General features: G+C 39.5%; 1 protein-coding gene across 4 annotated transcripts in view; it reads left to right on the forward strand.

The window, feature by feature from the left end:
* Window positions 1-19,886, forward strand: part of Igf1 (insulin like growth factor 1) — a 79,033-nt gene that overhangs the window by 564 nt on the left and 58,583 nt on the right. For 2 of the 4 annotated variants that reach the window (XM_008832606.3, XM_008832605.3), the window contains exon 2: window positions 4,890-5,046. In XM_008832606.3, the coding sequence (XP_008830828.1) occupies window positions 4,890-5,046 (157 nt within the window). Of the gene's footprint in view, window positions 1-1,419; window positions 1,585-4,889; window positions 5,047-19,886 lie in introns of those variants that run through there. The other 2 variants (XM_008832608.3, XM_008832607.3) reach the window with 2 other exon arrangements.

Consider the following 19,886-nt stretch of genomic DNA (forward strand, 5'->3'; position numbering starts at 1 on the left):
ATGCTAAATCTTCTGCTCCTGCAGGGCTTCTATGCTGTCATTTTAGGAGATTGTTTTAAATCCTGCCTATGGCTGGGGGATAGACAGCACGGATATAAACGGGGAGTTTTTCTTTCCTTTCACAGGTGCAGACTGTTTCTTCTTAAGACTGTGTGTGTGTGTGTGTGTGTGTGTGTGTCCGTCTGTCCGTGTGTTGTAGGGGTAATTTGTCAGGACTTTATTTACAAGGCATGTCACAGATTTAAAAGTTACATTTTAGAATGATATGAAAGCTTTTAAACACGGCTTTTGGAGCCAAGAATCAGGAATTCTCTGCACTTATGCCCAGAAAGTCAAAGTTAGAGTGAAGTTTAATTTGCTTTTCTGAAAAAGAGCTCCGAGCTCCGGGACAACTTTCTGTCTTTGGTATTCAGAAATGTTAAACAACTGCACACTGGATACTGAAAGCAGAAACTTTCTAGCAGCTGCTTGCCCAACTTTTCTCGGTGGAAAAGGACTTTCACCGGCAAAGTTTGGGCTTGGATTTCTGATTGTGAGGCTCTGCTCTTACACTCGGTGTGGTAAAAGTCTCTTTAGGTAAATTTGGCTGCCGCTGTCAATGCGCGGACTTCTTGTTTCTGATCACTGGCTCTAGTTCAAGTTTCCATTCTCAGCAAAATTATATCCTTCCAGACTTGTGTTTTTTCAATTTGCAAGCACTTTTAAGCCGCTGTCACTGGCTCCTCCAAGGCAGTTGCGGAAGGGCTCAATTCATAAAAGATCCCAGCCACCAAGTGCAGCGTTTCTTTGCTGCTTTCCGCACTAGGACTTTTCTTAGTCAAGGAAGTGGCTTGGGCATTAAGGAGGTAACCTTGTCAGGAGCCTAATTCTGCCATCCTTGAGATGCCAGCAGGCTCCAGCCACCTGACAGGAGCGAAGTCAGTGTTCCTATATGCTGTGTGGTCTGGCAGCTGGGATCATCCAAGAGGTTGTGGAATGTTATCTCAACACACATTGCGAATTTGGAAAATCATCTCCAAATGAACTTTCTTTCCATGCTGGCTCTGCTGAACACCACAGAAGTGGAGCTAGCAATATGCTGTTAACTTTTTTTTATACTTGCAGCAGGAGTTGGTTGGAGGGAGCCGTTGTGAGTTCTTTCAAATGTAATTCAATGAATAAAGGTGCACTGCCTAACACAGCCCTGCACAGGCTGGCTTTGTGCTCTAGGTCTCAAGGTATTTCCTGGTGCTTGAGCTAGGGGAAGGGGGGATGCAGGGAGGGAACCCACTGGGACTTGGATCATTGTTCTGGGCAGCCAAGACAGATAGGCATACAATGGAAATCAGGCTTGATTAGTGGAAAAGGATTGACTCAACTCCCTGCTGTACAATTTGCTCACTGTTTGAATGGACAAAAGGCAGTTTACCCAGGCTCATAGCATACCTGCCTGGGTGTCCAAATGTAACTAGATGCTTTCGCAAACCCCACCCACAAAGCAGCACATGGTTTTAAGTCTTAGTTTTCTATTCACATCAGTCTCATAATACCCACCCTGACCTGCTGTAAAAGACCTGGAACAAACAAAAAATGATTACACCTACAGTAAGTATCTCTTATGAACAGTGCCCTCGTGTTTTTACCAGGCATTTTAATTGTCACTCAGACATCTGGAATCAACTGATATTCCACTTATTTAACACAGAATCGTCTCTGAAAACGTGGATTTGTGGCCGATCTTTGAAGAAGAGTGTTCTGAGTTTTGGAATGGTTTTTTTTCACCCTGGTTTTCTCTGGTGCTTCCTTACCCTCTCTCTATCACATCTATGCTTTCTCTCTATTCATTTTCTTTGTGGTTGACAAAATAAGAGGCTGAGGAAATGGAGAACATATGGGGAGACTTGTTTCAAACTTTTAACTCCTAAGCAAGTTCATTATTGTTTTCTGTTTGGGGAACGTAACGTGACAAGGTCTCTGGTTCTCCGTGGGTGTGCTGGACTGTTCTCTTGAGCTAAAGGAAATTGTACCAGACGTTCTATCTTGTCCTAGAATCGTAAGCACTGATAGTTATCAGGAAATATATTTCAATACAATTCCTTTCAGCAGGGAAAAGAAAAATCGGTTAAAACAAATTCAGGTTTTTTAATGCTCACAATTAATATGTATTGCTAGACTTAAATGTGCTATAGCAAAAAATAAGTATTAAAATGTGATTTGTGACATCTTGTAAGGATCTAAATGTACAAAAGCTGTGAGGTGGAATAATAGTTCTCATGGAGTTTGTGGAAACTAAAGAGCTGCATGTGGCTGGCTTTCAGCACCATGAAAAACTCAGCAAAAGGAGGGACAAGTGCAGAACTAGGTTTGGTGGAGAGACAAAAATTCTAGCACTGGCCTGTTGCCAAATTGTGGGGATATGTTCTGTTTTACCAGTTATGGGGTTGCCCTTTCACAAGGGACCACGAAGCCCAGTTGGGCTGGATTTGTTCAGGTTGCCACTGGAAATATTGAAGAGGAAACCCCCCCAATTTATAACAGAGAAAAATGACTAGATATTAGCTTGTTCCTAGAAAATCCAGTGTCATTGGTTCTTTGGTTGTGTGGAGATGGGAGGCTTCTATGCTAAGGCACTATTGAGAAAATGCGATTAAAAGTGACACTGAGATTCCTCATCCTCCCCCTTAATTTCATGTCCACTATTCATGATGACTTGTAAATAGAGAATGCTTTTCATCTAGATCTGTTTTATAAGCATTAACTAAATATTTACCTTGTGTTATCAAGAATCAGGGACTTGGAGTCCCTGCCCTCTCCAATTACTGGACTGAAGATTTGGCCACAAAATTGAAAACTTGTTTAAAATGATAGAGCAAACTTTTCCAGTGATGCAGAGCCATTAACTTGAGACTTCACATAGGACAGAGAAAGTGAACATAAATTAAATGTCTGAGTCTCTTAAAAAACAGATGGGATCGAAAGGACTTGCCCCTAGGTGAGGTTCAAAGAAGACTCCTTTTAAAAATCACAGCTTCCAGTGTAACTCCATGGTCCTTTTATTAGGGTGGCTCACCTGACATCCGATTAGTGGTTCTTTCCCATACAGCTAAGAGAACACGTATCTGACAAAGGTGGAGCTACTCACCTTGGGAGCCTTCCTAGAAGAAATTACATCTTGGTGCCACAAGTAGCAATATGGAAAGATGTAATATGGTCATTGTAGCACTTGTCTACTTCTTAGAGTGAAAACAGGGACTTGAGCCACAGGAATCCTGACTTTGGCAGGGTTGCCATTTGGCTGTCAATTATTGACTAACTTGTGCCAACCAGGGTCCCTTGCTAGATTTTGCTATAAAACTGATACAGTGACACACAAATGCCTCCAAAAGATTAATTCAGAATTTCTGTTACTCTAGAAAAGACTTTTTCAGGTTTTAAGCCTGGTGTCCTGTGTATGAAAGATACTTTCTGCATGTGTTGCTTTAATAGTAAAGGTGAAGAGAAGGACTTTAGAATGTAAGAATGTATTTCCTGTTGGGGCTCAGAAAATTGTACCCCAAAATATGACTCTTTGGCATGCTGAGACTGAGAGTCTCAGGAGCAGAGCCTCTTTCTGACCTTCTATTCTTTTTTCCTGCCTGCCATTCTTCCCCAGGGCAGACATAGAAACTAGAAATCCTCTTCCCCAGAGGCAGCCATAAAACCTAAAGATCTGATTTTAACTTTGCCCTTGTTTTCTGGCCAAAAAGAAATCTGTTGCCTATCTTGCCTCATGGTGGGCCATTATCAGGCTCTTCTTCCAGAATGGTCCTATCCTATACCTAGGACATAGGAATGCTTCACAGAAATGCAATGGAGAATCAAGAGACAAGACTTTCTGAGTTTACCACCTCAGTCTACTGTCTTTCTATCATAGATCTTTTGCCTAATCACGTTTCTACCAGCTGTCCATGCTCATTGAACTGAGCATAGCAGCAGCAGCAGCAGCAACAAACTAGGATAGTTTTCCCTAGCTTTTTAGGCCTTCATTTTGAAGGCTCTCACATCACATAAACATCTAATTACATAAATATATCATGCTTTTCTCTTATCAGCCTGCATTTTGTTATAGAGGTATAGACAACAACTTTATGATGTGTGAGGACAGGTATCAACACCTTTCTGCCCCTACGTTTGGATATTTCATCCAAATTCTCTTATTTTTCCTGTTTCTGGTTTGCTTGTTTTCCACTTATGGTTGTATTAGCTGCTAATATTCTCAGATAACTTCTCTGTCTCTCTCTCTCTCTGTCTCTCTCTCTGTCTCTCTCTCTCTGTCTCTCTCTCTCTGTCTCTCTCTCTCTCTCTCCCTCTGTTATGTCTTCATAAGTCCTTCTCTGGCCAGAGTAAAATCTTCTTAATCAGTAGCCAGAGAATGATGCCCTAGTTAATTTAATATTCTGGTCAATAATGAATGTATATGCCATCTGTGGACAACCAAGTTTTAGAGAACTTAAATTCAAAACAATCTGGCTGAGAGGTTATACTGAGCACAATCTAACTTTAGATAATTCAACAGATTTACCAGGCTTTTCTGAGTAGTATGGGACCCCACTGTAATAATAGCATCTTTTGTTTGCCTAGTCAATGTTTGCAGCTTTCTTGACCTATTTATTTGTAATAAGAGCCAATAAAGAAGACTCTCAAGAAGACTTCTCGAGGTCCAGCAGCAAAGGTACTAAGCACAGGTTGTCTGACACCAAAACGGGTTCAGTACAGGACTCACAGGGGCCCTTCCTGCTTGAGGCTTTTCCGTGCTGAATAGTCTTGATGAATGACAGCAAGGGATACTGAGAGGCAATGTGCACTCTTTTCCCACCCCATTAACCTTCAAGGACTTAGGACACCTGACCCTCTTTCTTTTGTTTCTGCAGGTAAAGATGCACACAATGAACTCTTCCCACCTCTTCTACCTGGCACTCTGCTTGCTCACCTTCACCAGCTCTGCCACAGCTGGACCAGAGACACTCTGCGGGGCTGAGCTGGTGGATGCTCTTCAGTTCGTGTGTGGAGACAGGGGCTTTTATTTTAGTAAGTAGCTCTTGTCCACCCACCCCCTTCCCTATGCTGCTGAAAGTCTGAAGTATATGGCTCTATGAATTTACAACTGCAGGGACTGTATGAATAACTGAATGCCTGGCCATGGCCAGCAGCCATCTCCAGCCTCTGAGGTCCTGTACTTTAAAATAAGCATAGCATTTCAGTTGGGCTTCAGCAGCGTTTTGGAGATTTAAGGTAGAATTTTCTTCCTTAACAGTGTGTCTTTAACTGCTTCCTGTGGAGCCTTCCTTCAGATTTCACGGTCTACCCTCACTCTCCTATGCCTTTCAATGAAGGAATAGGACAGAATGACCCTGGAGTATTGGGGGGTTTGTTTTCAAGACACTTGGGTGCACATATAAACATATGGAAGGCATATAGAACTGCTTTAAATTTTACGTGATTTAGATTAAAGTGGTAACCCTGTCCTCATTCATGTGGACTTGGGAAATGAATTAAATGGGGAACAGCTTAGAACAATCATGCAATATGAAGTCACCATGAGTGGACAAAAGGTGATCTTTTCCCAGACATGTTTGTAAATACCTAGGCCTTTTCTAGCTACAAATTGAAATATCATACCAATTTACCTTCTATGCAAATTTAACGTGGGATTTTTATTATTATCCTCCTAAGACCTAATTCCCTGAGTAATATATCCACCTAAAAAAGGGTCCTTGAAAAATTCAGAGTCACTCATCTCATAAATAGGTCTCAGACAATTAAAAAGTCAACAGTCAATAAAAAGAGACAGAGGAGTCCACGCCTGCAAATAATAAAGAGCGTCAGTGGCCACCAAGGCAATGATCATTTAAGCGAGTCTGCCTCACATGCATCTGTCTCACAGTATAAGACAGTGACAAATTGAATGCCAGATGTGAACTCTGTACATTTCTTTGGAAGTTTAGAGAGTTACCGGAAACTGACCATGAATCATTCTCAAAGGTTCATATCACTCAAACACAGACAGCTTACCTTAGTTACTCACTAAGCTTCAAATACCTCTTTCGTGCTGACTCACACTTTTGATGTCTCTCATCTTCCCAAATGGCAGCCTCTCTCAAGGCAACTGGTAGTGGTGGTGGTTAGTGTGTGTGTGTGTGTGTGTGTGTGTGTGTGTGTGTGTGAGAGAGAGAGAGAGAGAGAGAGAAATACTGAGGTAGAGGTATATGCATGCCAGTCTACACATGGGCAAGGGAGCTGTCAAGAATCTGGTGATCTCTATTTACCATGGATTTGGCAGGGGAAAAAAATACAAGTGACAGGATATCATCAAAAGTTCTTCCTGCTGTTTGAATGAGAGAATTTTCCATGCTCTGCTTCCCACCAGTGCTTCATTTGAATAAATTCATTTATGTTTCTTGCAATAAAGCAGTTCCATCCAGTTTTCTGTTGTAGGGCAAATGAATGAGTTCATTGAGTGGGTACTTCTTCAATAGCAGATTTGTTTTACCTTCAAAACATCCTATAGAAGGTGAACATGGGACAGCAGCATGACCAAACAGTGGGTTGTAATTATTCTATAATTCATTGCTACTGATCCACATTTTCTTTTTGAAATGAACAAATGGTTCTCACTATGCCCAAGAGAATTTCTCTTTTCTTTTCACTTTTTTTCCTTGGTAATTCACTTGTGCAGTTCCCTTTCATCCATTTCATTAGGTAATTGCTAAGCCAGCAAATGCCCTCTGTTTAGTTCCAGGTTGACTTGTGACACTCATCGTGGAGTGCTCCAGGATTTCCATGCATGGTGCATGGAACTGAAGTCCTCTATGCCTGTGATATTTGCATTAGATATGGAGACAATGACTTAGTACTAGGTAACCATACTATATTGATGTATGTTGACACAGACACTTGAATAGTGAATACTGACAATGGGAAGGAATTTCAGTGCACTAAAAGGATCTTATAATTCTTACTCTACAATGATTAGATTCTAGTAAATGTATTTAAATTATATTTTAATTATTTAAAATCAAAAGATTCCATATAGCAACTCTTGATATTTACAACAGGACCATGGATAGAAAAATGTTTTTTATAAATGATGTGTTATTATCAATTCTATCACAAAGATTATTTTTGTCACATGCTGTCTTATAGAAGTCTATGACTTAGGTTAAATCCTGTGCTTGTCATGGTTTCTTAAGCACAAAGGCATTCTTGCTAGCATTCTTGTAAACTTGACAATCCTCTTTGCCTGAGAAAAGTTGGCCCTTTAAAATTGTTTTAGTTTGTGTCAGGCATGGTGGTGAACACCTTTAATCCCAGCATTCAGGAGGGAGAGGCAGGCAGATCTCTGTGAGTTCAAGTCCAGCCTGATCTACATAGTGAGTTCCAGGACAGCTGGAGCTACAGGGAGACCCTATCTCAAAAAAGACCAAAAAAAAAAATTGTTTTAGTTTACCTCAAAACACTGAAAGAACATCTGTCGTGCATAGCCCCTGCTCTAAGTATAAATGAGATGCCTAGAGATGAGTAAGAGATTGACCTTGCCTTTAAGGGAGTCACAGTCTAGTTGAGAGGGTTTTTTTAAAGTGCACATAAGCATTATCAAGAGCCATAAAAGAAAATAATCTTGGGAGAAGGTTATTCTTGATGCTTTTCCTGACTATATGGTCTCAATGCCACGTACTTACCTGGCTCTAATCTCCTGTGAATAACAATACCCTCTAAATTGGCTCCTTCAAAGGCCACATCTATTAATCTTTGAAGATCAGTACCACATTCAAAGTCTACTTGAAACAATAGTTGCTCATACCTATTATTTTTGAACTGATGAGATTGAATCCAAGTGTACCTGATGGAATTCCTTGTGTGAGATCTCAGGTTAAGAACCACCAAGAATTATGATTATCAAACACTTTGGAACAGACTTCTCACCTCATGCCTGCCCAGTTATTTGATAAAACTGTTTTGCTTTTCTTCCACTGACTGTAATGTATATACGCTAACAATAACTTAGAAGCTGTCTTCTGGTCATCCCCGAGCTCCACTGATGGTCTGTTTTGTGTCTTAGCCAGTTATTCTTACAGGCATTAACTGTTGTCAACAAATTTTATTGAGTTTCCTTTTTATCCCCTGAGATTTACTGTGTGTGGAGAAGTCAGCCCTAAGCATTTACAGTCCTTGAAATCCTATTTAAAGGGAAGTCCTCTTCCACATTTCTATCCCTTGCCAGTTGATACTATTTTTGCACTTATTTTCAAAGTTTCATTGTGAGCATGCCCTTTATTTTAAACTGTTTCAACTCTACTTTGTAAGTATGGATTTTTTTCTTAATAATGGAAGGCAGTGTCTGATCTTAGTTTGAAATTTGAATATCTAAGAGAAATTTGCCTCCATCTGTATTTTTTTAGCCAATACAGAATACTTAACAAGAAGAACTTCTGAATCCTATTAGAACTGTTCTGAATTAAAAAAAAAAAATGTAATGCTTACTTTGTATAGATTGACCCAGTTTTGCGAATGAGCTCATATTTCCCTCCTAGCCCAAGTTCCACGGAGTGCAGTAGACACAACCTTCTAGATCTCTTTTGTGAATATCTTCCCAGCATAAGTAGAACAGTTCATCTATAATTAATGAAGTTTCCCCAGACATTTTATGAAATGAAGGATCCAATGAAGAGCTAATTATTGATTCTTCCCAATGCATCAGAGTGAGAGAGTGTCAACCAGCCTTGTGATCTCTGGGTCCTGTGAGGAATATGGTGCCATTGTAGAGGCAAAAATTTCCTGTATAAGAGCTAGGTATTATATTGCCAGTCTGCTGGAGCCTGCATAGATGCTGTCCCATTAGAACCTCATTTTGCCTGAAACACATCAGTGAGTAAAATGAAATGGGAGAAGTTAAGCTTGCCATAGGTATAATTTTTTTACAACTATGATGATTAACCATTTTAACATGCAGTTTGGGAGCTTCTGGAATTTTTCTCCTTTGAAATATTTTAGAAAATTGAGAACCAACCAACCATCTTGGATGGTTTCAATTAAGAATAACCAAAAGAGAAAGAGAGGTTCTAGGGTCCTTTTTAGTTTTAAGAGCCTATAAACAGTCCCTTAAATAAACTGTATATTCTTTACCTCGGGCAGTCTGGGGAAAAGGAGAAGTAAATCAATTAGAAACAAAAGTTGGATACCCTTTCAGCTACCCCAGATTTATGGTTTTTGTAAAACATCCTTCCAATGCATAGTTATTAAGAACAGATCTGAATAAACGAATGACATTCTTCATGTGTTAAAGCATACTGTTTTTAAAGAGTTTAAGTGAAACTTTGCAATTAACTTTCATTGTTATTGATTGCATAAACCTTCCTAGGTTTAGGTTATTCTTATGAACTCAGGCTTTTTTTCGTTTGATATATAGAGCTCAGAAAACTGCTCCCAGACCTGTCATTCATTAGTTGCATGACTTTTGCAGGCATTTAAACTTCCTGGGTTAAAATGTCCTTGTCTATAAAACAAGGGGATTTTGTTAAAGTAAATGACTTCTAACTTTAACAGACTGTAGTCTGGGTTGTAATTAACAAGGATTCAATGCTATTGGAGAAAAGAGCCTGGCACTAAACGAGTGACCAAGGAAGATTCAGCTTTCTTTATCTTCTTGACATCATTTTTGCTGGTTCCCCAAAGGTAAGCAGTTCACTCAGTTCAAGAAAGAAGACCCAGCTTCTTTGTTTTGTTTTTATTCGGCCTTCAACTCTCTAGGGATGAAGTAGAAACTCAGACATGGCCACATATTTGCAGAGAATGAACCCAAAGGAGTATATCCTCCTGAAAGCAAACTGCCATTTCGTTTTGTTAAGAAGGACAACTTGATGGCTCTCATCTTTACACTTTCTCATTTCCTTGACTGTGAGAATGAGTAAACCTTTTCCTAACTGTACTTTATTAAGGACTATATGAATCCACAGGCTTTGAAATTTCTACCCAAAGTCACTTCGATTCTATTAGATACAGCCTTCCCAATAAAAGGAGAGAGCATTCAGAGGTCCACTCACCCACCAACATCCTTGCTTTAGGCCAGGATGGATTTGAGTTCTATCCATATGCATCCCTTTACATGGGACCCCCCCTTAAGCTGCCAGGCATACATTTGTGTGAGTGCTGGTCAAAGTTAGGAGTAGGTATGGTCACTAGCCATGAAAAAACTGCTCCCTTTGAAGATAATTGATACATATGGAGTTTGACACATGACCCTGACATCATTAGTAGCACAAAGCTCATAGGCCACAGATATTCTTAAAGAAAAGCACTAGGCCTTTATCTTGACCCCTAAATGCTTGCTGCTAAACTTTAAGTATACCTAAGAGGACTTCTCTATGGAGCTAAGAAAATGATGGCTTCTGTATAAAATTAGAAAATAATTTGTGGGGCTGAAGAGGTGGCTCAGTGGTTAAGAGCACTTGCTGCTTGCTCTTCCAGAGGACCCAGGTTCTGTTCCCAGCAGCCACCTGGCAGCTAACACCCATCTTCTTGCCTCTGTGGGCACTGCACACAAATGGTTCACATGCATAAATACAGGCAAAGCACTCAAATACATAAAATTAAAAAATTGTTTAAATCTCTTTAAAAAATAAAATAATTTGTAATTTTATGACATGTTAATAATGCTCTTTAAGAATGTCTTCTCCCTGATGGAGAACTGTAAACAGGAGAATGAAGGGTTAAAGACCCAAAGTGTGGCCTCTTTGACAAAAATCCAGAGTTGAACCTCAGTTTACATGGTGGATGAAAAAGCTACTTAACTATATTGTTCCTCAATTTTCTCATCTGCAAAATGGGACCTACCTTATAGTGTTAATATTGGGACAAAAAGAGTAACAGATTAGAATGTGTCATCTTAGTATACTGGCATGCAGCACCACACACATTAGCCAATACACTCATTTATTCTCATTTTGGAATAGTTACAGAATCCACTGCAAAGGGTGAGATATCTGGAAAGTCCAGTTAAATATACACTCATTCTTTTCTCCTGGGGGAAGCTGATAAAAATTAGTAGTCGTTGGGCTGGAGGGATAACTCGGGCATCAAAGGCTAGGGCTAACAACCAAAAATATAAAAAGTAGTAGTCGCAGTAACAATTGTGAAGTATTATCAGTGCTAAAGACTAGAATCATGACTGGCTTGTCTCACATTTACTTTTTAAAAATCCAACTGTGTTGGCTCTCTCCTTTTTGTTATCCCCCTCTTAGCAGGCAAAGATAATTGCTGCATTAAACATATAAGAAATGTAAGGCATAGGCTGGGGATATGACTCAGTGGTAAGCATTTGCCATGCATGCATGAGGACCAGAGTTCAGATCCCTAGAACCCATATAAAGCCAGTGGCAGTAACATGCATCTATCATTCCAGCCTGAAGTAGAGACAAGAATTCCCAGAAGCTTGCAATCCAGCTGGCCTGGCACATACATCAGCAAACAGTAAGAGACCCTGTCTCAAAGACGGAAGGTGAAGACTGACACTCGAGGTTGTCCTTTGACTTCCACACATATTTTTGTGGCATGCACATACCTACACACATACAGGAACATGTACATTGTATACACACACAACATATAGCCTTTACACACAGATAAAATTAATGAAATGAAATGCAGGTAATGGAGAGTTTGTAACTTACCTCACAAGCTCGATCTAAAGCTAAGGCCTCAGTTTCTTGTCTCCATGAAGTATGTTCATGCGGTCACTTGCATTGTTTAAAAACCCGAAGTCTCATAGCTTAAGAAGATGCTCCCCAAATCCGAGTCCTAGCTAAGAAATAAGGAGCAGAAGTGCTGGTGAGACAGTTGGTTTAGAAAATAATGAGGCACGTTAGGGGGATAGCCACGTGATGACCCTTCATTTTACTTCTGGGACAACTGAGAAAATACTAAGATTCCTCAGAGTACGAAAGGAAAGTCTTCTTTCATTAGAGAAAATCCAGTAAGTTTCATAGGACTCCATCAGTCAGAGCACAGTCCCTCGCCAGGATGCACTATGACCTGGGAAGCCTCTCCTATCTCTGATTTCATTTTCTTTTTGCTGTCAGCAAACCTCAAGTGTTTCGTTTCTTGTAGCGTTTGGTTTGGTAGGATTTTCTCAAAGAACTACTGAAGGGCTATTTAGCTAGACCAAGCATATCTTGTGGGGTACTATGAAGCAGTGATAAAGGAGATATGGTTAAGATATAGTCTGATGCAAACAGTAAGAGTCTTCCCAACCTGATCACGAAGGTCACTGTGAGAACAATCAATGGGTGGGATGAAAGATTTTTATCTCTCAACCAAATGTTTGAAAACCATGGCCCCAAAGTATCTCATATCATCAGTGGCTGGTAGTGTAGAAACTTTGAATCCAAGGAACAGTTTGGGCATTCTGTGGCTTCAGTGTTCTTCCTTGTCTAGACATCATGTTCCATGTCAGCATCCCTCGGGCACCCCTTCTGAACCAACCTCATCTCTCCACAAGCTTCCTTCTGATTTCAGAGTTTACAGCACAGAATCAGACATCCCAAAAACAGGCACAATGCCTCTCTCAAGGAGATTTCCCATTGTTCTCAATAACAAAGGTTTTGTTCTTTCATGTTTCCAGACATCTTTGACAACCACAGTGGCAAAATACAATTTTTGCCCTGGCACAATTCCATCCTACACCTCTCCATGAAACAGGAACAAGCTCTTACGTCCCAAAGAATTACTTTTGGTTGCCTGGAAAATTCAAACCCCTTATTAGCTGTTAGACTAAGGAGATGACAACACAGCATTTTGTTTGTCTTTATCTATATGTGAGATCATATTTAAAACATAGCAAAGAGCTGTTATTTGACATGCAGTTCCCTAACTGTAGCAAGCTGTATGCCTATTTAATGCATTGTTTAGTCTCACATTGGCTAGAGCCACTTAAAGAAGCACTTGGCAAGCACTAGGTTTTCATTCTTGGCATAACTGCCCCTTTTAGTTTTTTCACTGAACCTTAAATACCAAGAAAAAAACCTTCACTTACTTTACATCTGGCATATTGCTTTCTGTGAGTCACCAGAACCTTTGTACGTGGCCCTCTGCATTTGTCCTAAGGTAATTAATGGCTTTGCAATATTTGATCAGCAGAAGCGTAGACACAAAGAGAAATTGTGCAACCAGCAGAGACCACACAGCCTTTTAAATTAAAACCTTTTGCTTTAAATGTGCAGGCATTCTGCAGGAATAAGAATTTCCATTTCAAAAGAAAAAAAAAAGTCATGCCGAAATCCCTGAGAAGCACATAAGAATCTGATTATTGATTAAATATACATCTTTCCATCTCCCTCTGAAAAGTACCTGATTATTGAAAGGAAGTAAAATTGAACATTTCGGCATGCTTGGAGGCCTTTGAAAAATAATTTGGTCAACACAAAAACTGAAACCTAGAGTCAAGTGATGTATCCAAGGTCACACAGCTAATCAGTGCAGTAAATTCTGTTGATTCTGCTTTCTGACCCCAATTTAGCAGCACTTAACTATGCCTATGTCAAATGATCTGGTAAGTTAAAATGACCAGGAGAGGCCTCAAATCAAGTTCATCCAAATGAACCCAGATCTCAAAGGATGGATACTTCATTCTCTCAAATTCACCTGAGACTTAACAATTTGTTCCCTTACTGCAGAAAATTTCACAAATTAAAGTCATTCCCCAGATGTCTCTCTATGCTATGCAACACCTTCACATGTGCATTGCACCTTTCAAGCCCACTTGAGGTCATAATTTAGACTATTAGTGTATATTATGTTATTCTGATCCTCCAGTCCTCTCTCCAATGTCAGCTTTAGTAGAAATGCTTTGGAATGACTTAGCAAAGCCATGTTCCTGGAAAATCTGAAACAGTCTGATGAATTGTAGGCTCAGCCTTTTTTTTTTTTCCTCTGGAGATTTCTCTGTTTCGTGCCAAAAGAAATTTACACCTGATTTTTTTTTTGCAGACTCTCAAGCAAATACTCCATGAATCTCTAACTACCTTTGCTCTTTCACTTGTGGCCTTTCTGGGGTACTAGAAAGGGTATTTGAGGAAATTTTTAAACTTTATACTCTAAAGTTCGGTTAAGCTTTATGTCAGAATTGTCAGGCAATTCTGTGTTTCTGGGAAGATGGCACTACCTCTGTGCCATTTACCCTGATGAAATGGGTCTTTCATCAGAAGCAAGCAATTTAGAAAGACTGCTGAGCCAACCATGCAGCCAACTCCTGATTATCCATGGAACTGGGGGAAAGGAGCACAGGCTTTAAACTCCAGATTAAACTTATTTGAGGACTCTGAATTTCTCTTCCCTCTATTCCTTACCCCCTGCATTCAGCCCCTTTATGAAACCAGGTGACATGCTTTTAAATCCTACTTCATTCTCAAAATACCCCCTTCACTTTTCCTAGCAATATTACTGACAACAGGATTTTCAACCTCAGCACTACTGATTTTGGGGTCCAATAACATTTTATTGAAGGAAGGGCTGTCCTGGGCATTACAGTATGTTCAGCAACATACTTTTAACCCCTACCAATGCCAGTAGGCCTCTCCTCCTAGTTTTAATGATCCCAAATTAGATATTACCTAATGCCTCCTTGGGGGCAAAATCACCCCCAGTTCAGAACTACTAGACTAGACAAATCTCCAGAAGGGAAGCAACTAACAAGGTAGAGGAAAATCATGCTTAAAAATAACACACCTCCTAGGAAAGTTTTCTAAATGGTGGGGTTATGGGCCCAGCCTTTGGTCACTGATTAATCAGAAGTTGATGGCTCATTGCCTGGAGTAGGTAGTGAGAAGAGTCATTGGGGTTTGGAAAACTTTTCTATGGAAATTTAACGCTCTTTATATAAGCTATTTTAAAAAGTATTTGAAGGCTTTCCTTTTTGCCTTATAGCTGTGGAACCCATTCATTTTGGTAGGAGAGGTAAGGACAAAAAGAAACAGTCCACTGCTAAACCACATGCTTAGAAGTTAGATCGAGATCTCCTGAAGCAAAAGAAAACAAAGCTGGCTACTTTCACCTCCATACCTGTGTCTGTTCCTTTCTTAGATAATAAATAAGCTCTCAGTACTTCACTAGTGAAAAGGCCTTGTTCAAAGGAAGTAGCCAAATTTTTTCTCCCCTTTTGTTATGCCTTTCCTATCTGGGTATCATCAGACTCATTTTATTGTCCAGAAAGTCAGCAGTTCCATGTTGGGCCTGACCCATATCCCCCACTGAACAGCTCTATGATCTTGGGGAAGTCACTATGATCTTGAACCTCACAGTCCTCATCCTAAAATGTGAATAAAAATATTATACCTCAGAACTGTTCTGAGACTCAACCACAGAAGAGCTTTGGAAACTAAAAAGGCTTATCCAAATATGTCACTATTAATGGACTGAGTTGAATACTTTACCTTATGCCCTTACTCATGTCTGACAATGTAGTTCAATGGTTCAACTTCTATAAAACTTTCTGAAATAATCATACTCTAGAAAAGTTAATTCAGCAGTATATCTAACTTCTTATTTAATTATTTATTTAATAGCCACATAATCAGAAGAAGCATCTCATTACAACAGCATTGATATATTCAGTAACAATTTCCAGAGCTAAGATGCATCTCTTTCAAAATTGGCTGTAAATTTTTAGGTTGACAGTTGAATTCATACAGTTATACATATTGTACTCAGTATAAACCCTGTAAGACATAAAATTGAATGAGGTTTTAATCTTTAAAAAAGATCTCCACTTCATTCCTAATATACTGCTTCATACAGAAAAATTCGTTTTTAATGCAACTAACAAAAGAGCAGCATATCTGCATCTCCTTGTCACTTACCCCTTTGCAGTGAGACTGCCCAAGAGCTAGTTAATGCTCTGTTAGAATACCTACTGAGTCTTACTCTTTCCTCTTGGAAGAGGCAGAAATAAGAGGGAGGTCTATCATGTTACCACACAGAGATTGCTGAAAAGAATTTGTTCCCTGGGAGGTGGTTAGGTAGCCACTGCGGTAGCACACGTAGGCAAAAGATTTCTATTCTCCCAAGTCAGCTTTTGGTGATTTCTGCTTAGCCTCAAAACATAGTGTTCAGCAAACAGGATAGATTCCTACTCAGAAGAGTCTGTCCTTACTCTCGGGTTGCCCATCTAAACTGCTTTTTATTACAATCTGACCCAGGGGATTAAACTTCTTTTTTCAAGCATGCCTTTGATGCAATCTAAATTGTGAGTTTTATCACAGTATAGACCAGTTGCCAGGTGACTGTCCTATCTCAGGGGCTCTATAGCCAACCATCCCTAGCATCAAAGATTTGATGTAGCAAAGTTGTTTTTGAAAGACAAGATGAGGTATCAGCTACTGATTCTATGAATTTTCATTCTACTTTGTAGCTCTTCAGGAAACATAGAGGCTACATTTTAATAGTTTTTTTTTCCTGTCCTCCAGTATGGAACATTTAACAAATATTTGATCTAATATTGAAAAAGTCATTCCAAAATATATTTTCTTCCTCCTATCCCCAGAATAAACCCCATGACATCCATTGACTGCTACCATCACTGTATATCTAAGATTTAAGGAACAGAAGAATTAAATCCACAAGTTGACTTGAGGTGACATCTCCTGTTTCCCCTTACTGTGAGCCCACCGAAAACTCTCAGGTCAAGAGTTAGCCAACAGAGAATTTCCAAAGGCCACCAGATCCTCACTAGTAGGTTCCACTGATGTTTAAAGACATCATCTTCACTAAATGCTTCTCTCTTGTCAGAGTTATAGAAAAGAAGCCCTTGTAGACAAGGGAAGGGCTTCCACAAGAAGTCCACCTTGACAAGTAAGCCCCAAAGTGGATAGCACAGCTGGAGGACCAGCCCTTAGAAAACACCACAAGAAGTTTCTATTTCCCAAGGCAGAACTGAAGAATTGAAGAGCTAGTAAGAATCACATACAACGATTAGATCCAGAGAACCTAGGTCCAGAGAAAACATGATGTGTATGAAGTCCTCAAGCAGACTGATAGGGAGAGCTAGGACTATAATTCAGTCACCACACATAGTCTCCAGATCTCTCACACAGTAGGGACATTAAACTTAACCTTAGTAAACTCATATAGAAGTGGTCTTGGTGGCTGAGGTGCAAATACTCATGAACTACTTTGTCACATTCTGATAGTTAATGCATGAGAACAGTCTTTGAAAATCCAAGCCCTTAATCAGTCATAAAATATTTCTTCCAATTTCTATCAGCGTCAAATAACTTCCTAAGTCTCTTTTTCCAAAACCTGATCCGTGTAACTATAGAACACTATGGATATCTTTATAGGACTTTGATAGATTGAAGGCTTAAAAAAGAAAGAAAAAAGACAATTTGTTTCGAGTTCATTTAATTTGAAGTCATGTCAGCTGGTTGACTAGTTATTGCATTTTTATTGCTTGACAGCTCAGATGCTACCCCAAACAAAAGGTATTGTGGATGTGTTTGCTGCAGTTCCACACATTCCTGACTTGCTAGTCTTCCATGAAGGTCTTCCACGAAGAAGCTTAGATTTTCCTACGTATTTTGAGTTTTATGTTTCTTTCCATTAAAGTTTCCAGCCGTTCATAGACATATTTAGTTTGGCAGAAGGTAGTGGTGACTCACGGAATGAAGAAATTTGAAGGCAAAGCTACTGAAAAATGGATCTAATTTCTTTTTAGGGTAATTTGGGAGTGAGAAATTGATAATTTGTCTACTTTTTCTGGTTTTTATCAGCTGCCACACATCTGCCAAATATTTGTTCCATATGGACACTTTGTTGTTTCTGAAACACATAACAAATCTCAGGTGCAACTCTATCTCAAACGATCAAAGAGGAAGGCTATAGTTGACTCGTTGTCTTGCTGTTTGGGGCTGGACAAGCCCAGTCAATGGCTATTGACTGAAAAAACATGACCAAATTGAAACCATTTTCAGTATGTTCCTATGGATGCAGCCATTTCACTGTGAGATTGTCAAACACAGCAACTGTTCCCCATTAAAAGGATGACTGGGTTTTCTGCATAGATGCATCTTTCAGTTAATTATACTCATCTTATAATTCCGCTCTCTCAATTTGGATATAGAGATGTTTTTGGCTTTCCAAAGATTATTTCTTTTCTGCTTGTTCTTACCTCCCAGTATAGAACAAATATCTGGAAATAAATTCTGAGATTGGTGACATAGTCATATGGTAGGTTTCCCTTAATGTAGTCTGTGGGCCCACAGGATACCTAAGGCTTTGTAAGATATCAGTATCCTAAGTCTGACTGGCATTTTTTAAGTTTATCATGCTAATAATTTGCATGTGATTATGGAAATTTCTCTTACTAGATAAGCTATATGTTAGAATCTACATAAAAGCACTCTGATGTCCAATCTAAAGACACAGAAGGACATTTCTATCTGGTTCTGAAGTAGGCACTAGCCACTTAAAGTCATTGGGTGGGTAATTGGTTTCAAGATAAATGACTTTGACCCAATTTTCACCACCACATAAAATGCCAATATTAAGAAATAGGAAAATCTCTTAGAAAAAGACAGATATAATTGATAACTATAGAAAATGTTTTGTAGCAAGAAATAATCTCTTGTCTATAATGGAAAAATTTGGTTTGATTAGCAAATGTTCTTTGAAGTACATGTTAATGCTGCTTGGTGTATGAAGATAGATCTGAAGCCTTGCTATTCAAAACACCCAGAGAGTTTATTGGGAATGCAGGATTGGGGCCCCTAGCACCTCCAAAAAACCCAAAAGAATCTGCATTTCAACCAGATACCCTTGGTAATTATATACACAGTAGAGGCTGAGGAAACCTGCTCTAGACAATAACTGATGGCAATCATTTCAGAAGACAGAGAATAGGAAATAATCAAAGCTCAACTTTCGTTAAAGCTGAACAACGATGTTGGGGTGAAACCTACTTAGGCTCATTACCAATGTATAAGGGGAGTCACCTGCCTCTAGTCCCCATTCCCTCAAGTCAGTGAAGCCTTTCTTCAGAGGAAGCAGATAACTGTTCCAAGGATAACCCCATGGCCTGATTTTCTGTGAACCAGAAATTGGAACTCCTAATTGCTGTGACTGCAATTTTCAAACCTGGCACTGGGGCCAGAAACTAAAGCTCCAGACCTTAAGATCCTGCCAGTTTCTTTTTCAATAGTTACATTTTTCAAAAATAGCCAGTCAAGAGTGCTCTGTGTGTACATATGCATGTGTGTGTGTGTGTGTGTGTGTGTGGACATGGGTATGTTTATAAATTTCATTGAGTGGGAAAATGAGTTTTATTCATATCATTTAGCTTCCTTTGTCATGCTCAGCCAGATTACAACATTATTTCTTATTAGTATGAGTTGATTAGCTTTTTTTAAAATTTTTTTTTTGGTCTTTTGAGACAGTGTCTCCCTGTAGCCCAAGCTGACCTGGAACTCGCTATGTAGACCAGGCTTGCCTCGAACTCACAGAGATCCGCCTGCCTCTGCCTCCCAAGTGCTGAGATTAAAGGTGTGTGCCACCATGCCTGGCTGATTAGTTCTTTTATGATTCCTATTGCAATTTAAGAGAATTGGTTTAAAATGAGAATACTTTATTGCTTCCACCTGTAAGGAAGCAGAGGCCAAAGTTTGAAACTGTTTTTCAAAGGGATATAGTTGATATCTAGCCTTTGCTAGTGCCGTTCTAAAACATGACAAAATCTCTGCTTGACCTTAATAATAAAAGACAGGGTACAGAGAAGACATATGTCCACAGAGCTTGGTCCCACAGCAGAGCTGGTAAAGGTAAGGGCAAGCCAGCTTCTAACTTCTCTTCTTTGAAATGACACTAGAAAAAAAAAAAAAAAAAAAAAG

This window comes from Nannospalax galili, unplaced genomic scaffold (genome assembly GCF_000622305.1).
Source record: "Nannospalax galili isolate Female #2095 unplaced genomic scaffold, S.galili_v1.0 scaffold415, whole genome shotgun sequence".
NCBI classification, from domain to species: domain Eukaryota; kingdom Metazoa; phylum Chordata; class Mammalia; order Rodentia; family Spalacidae; genus Nannospalax; species Nannospalax galili.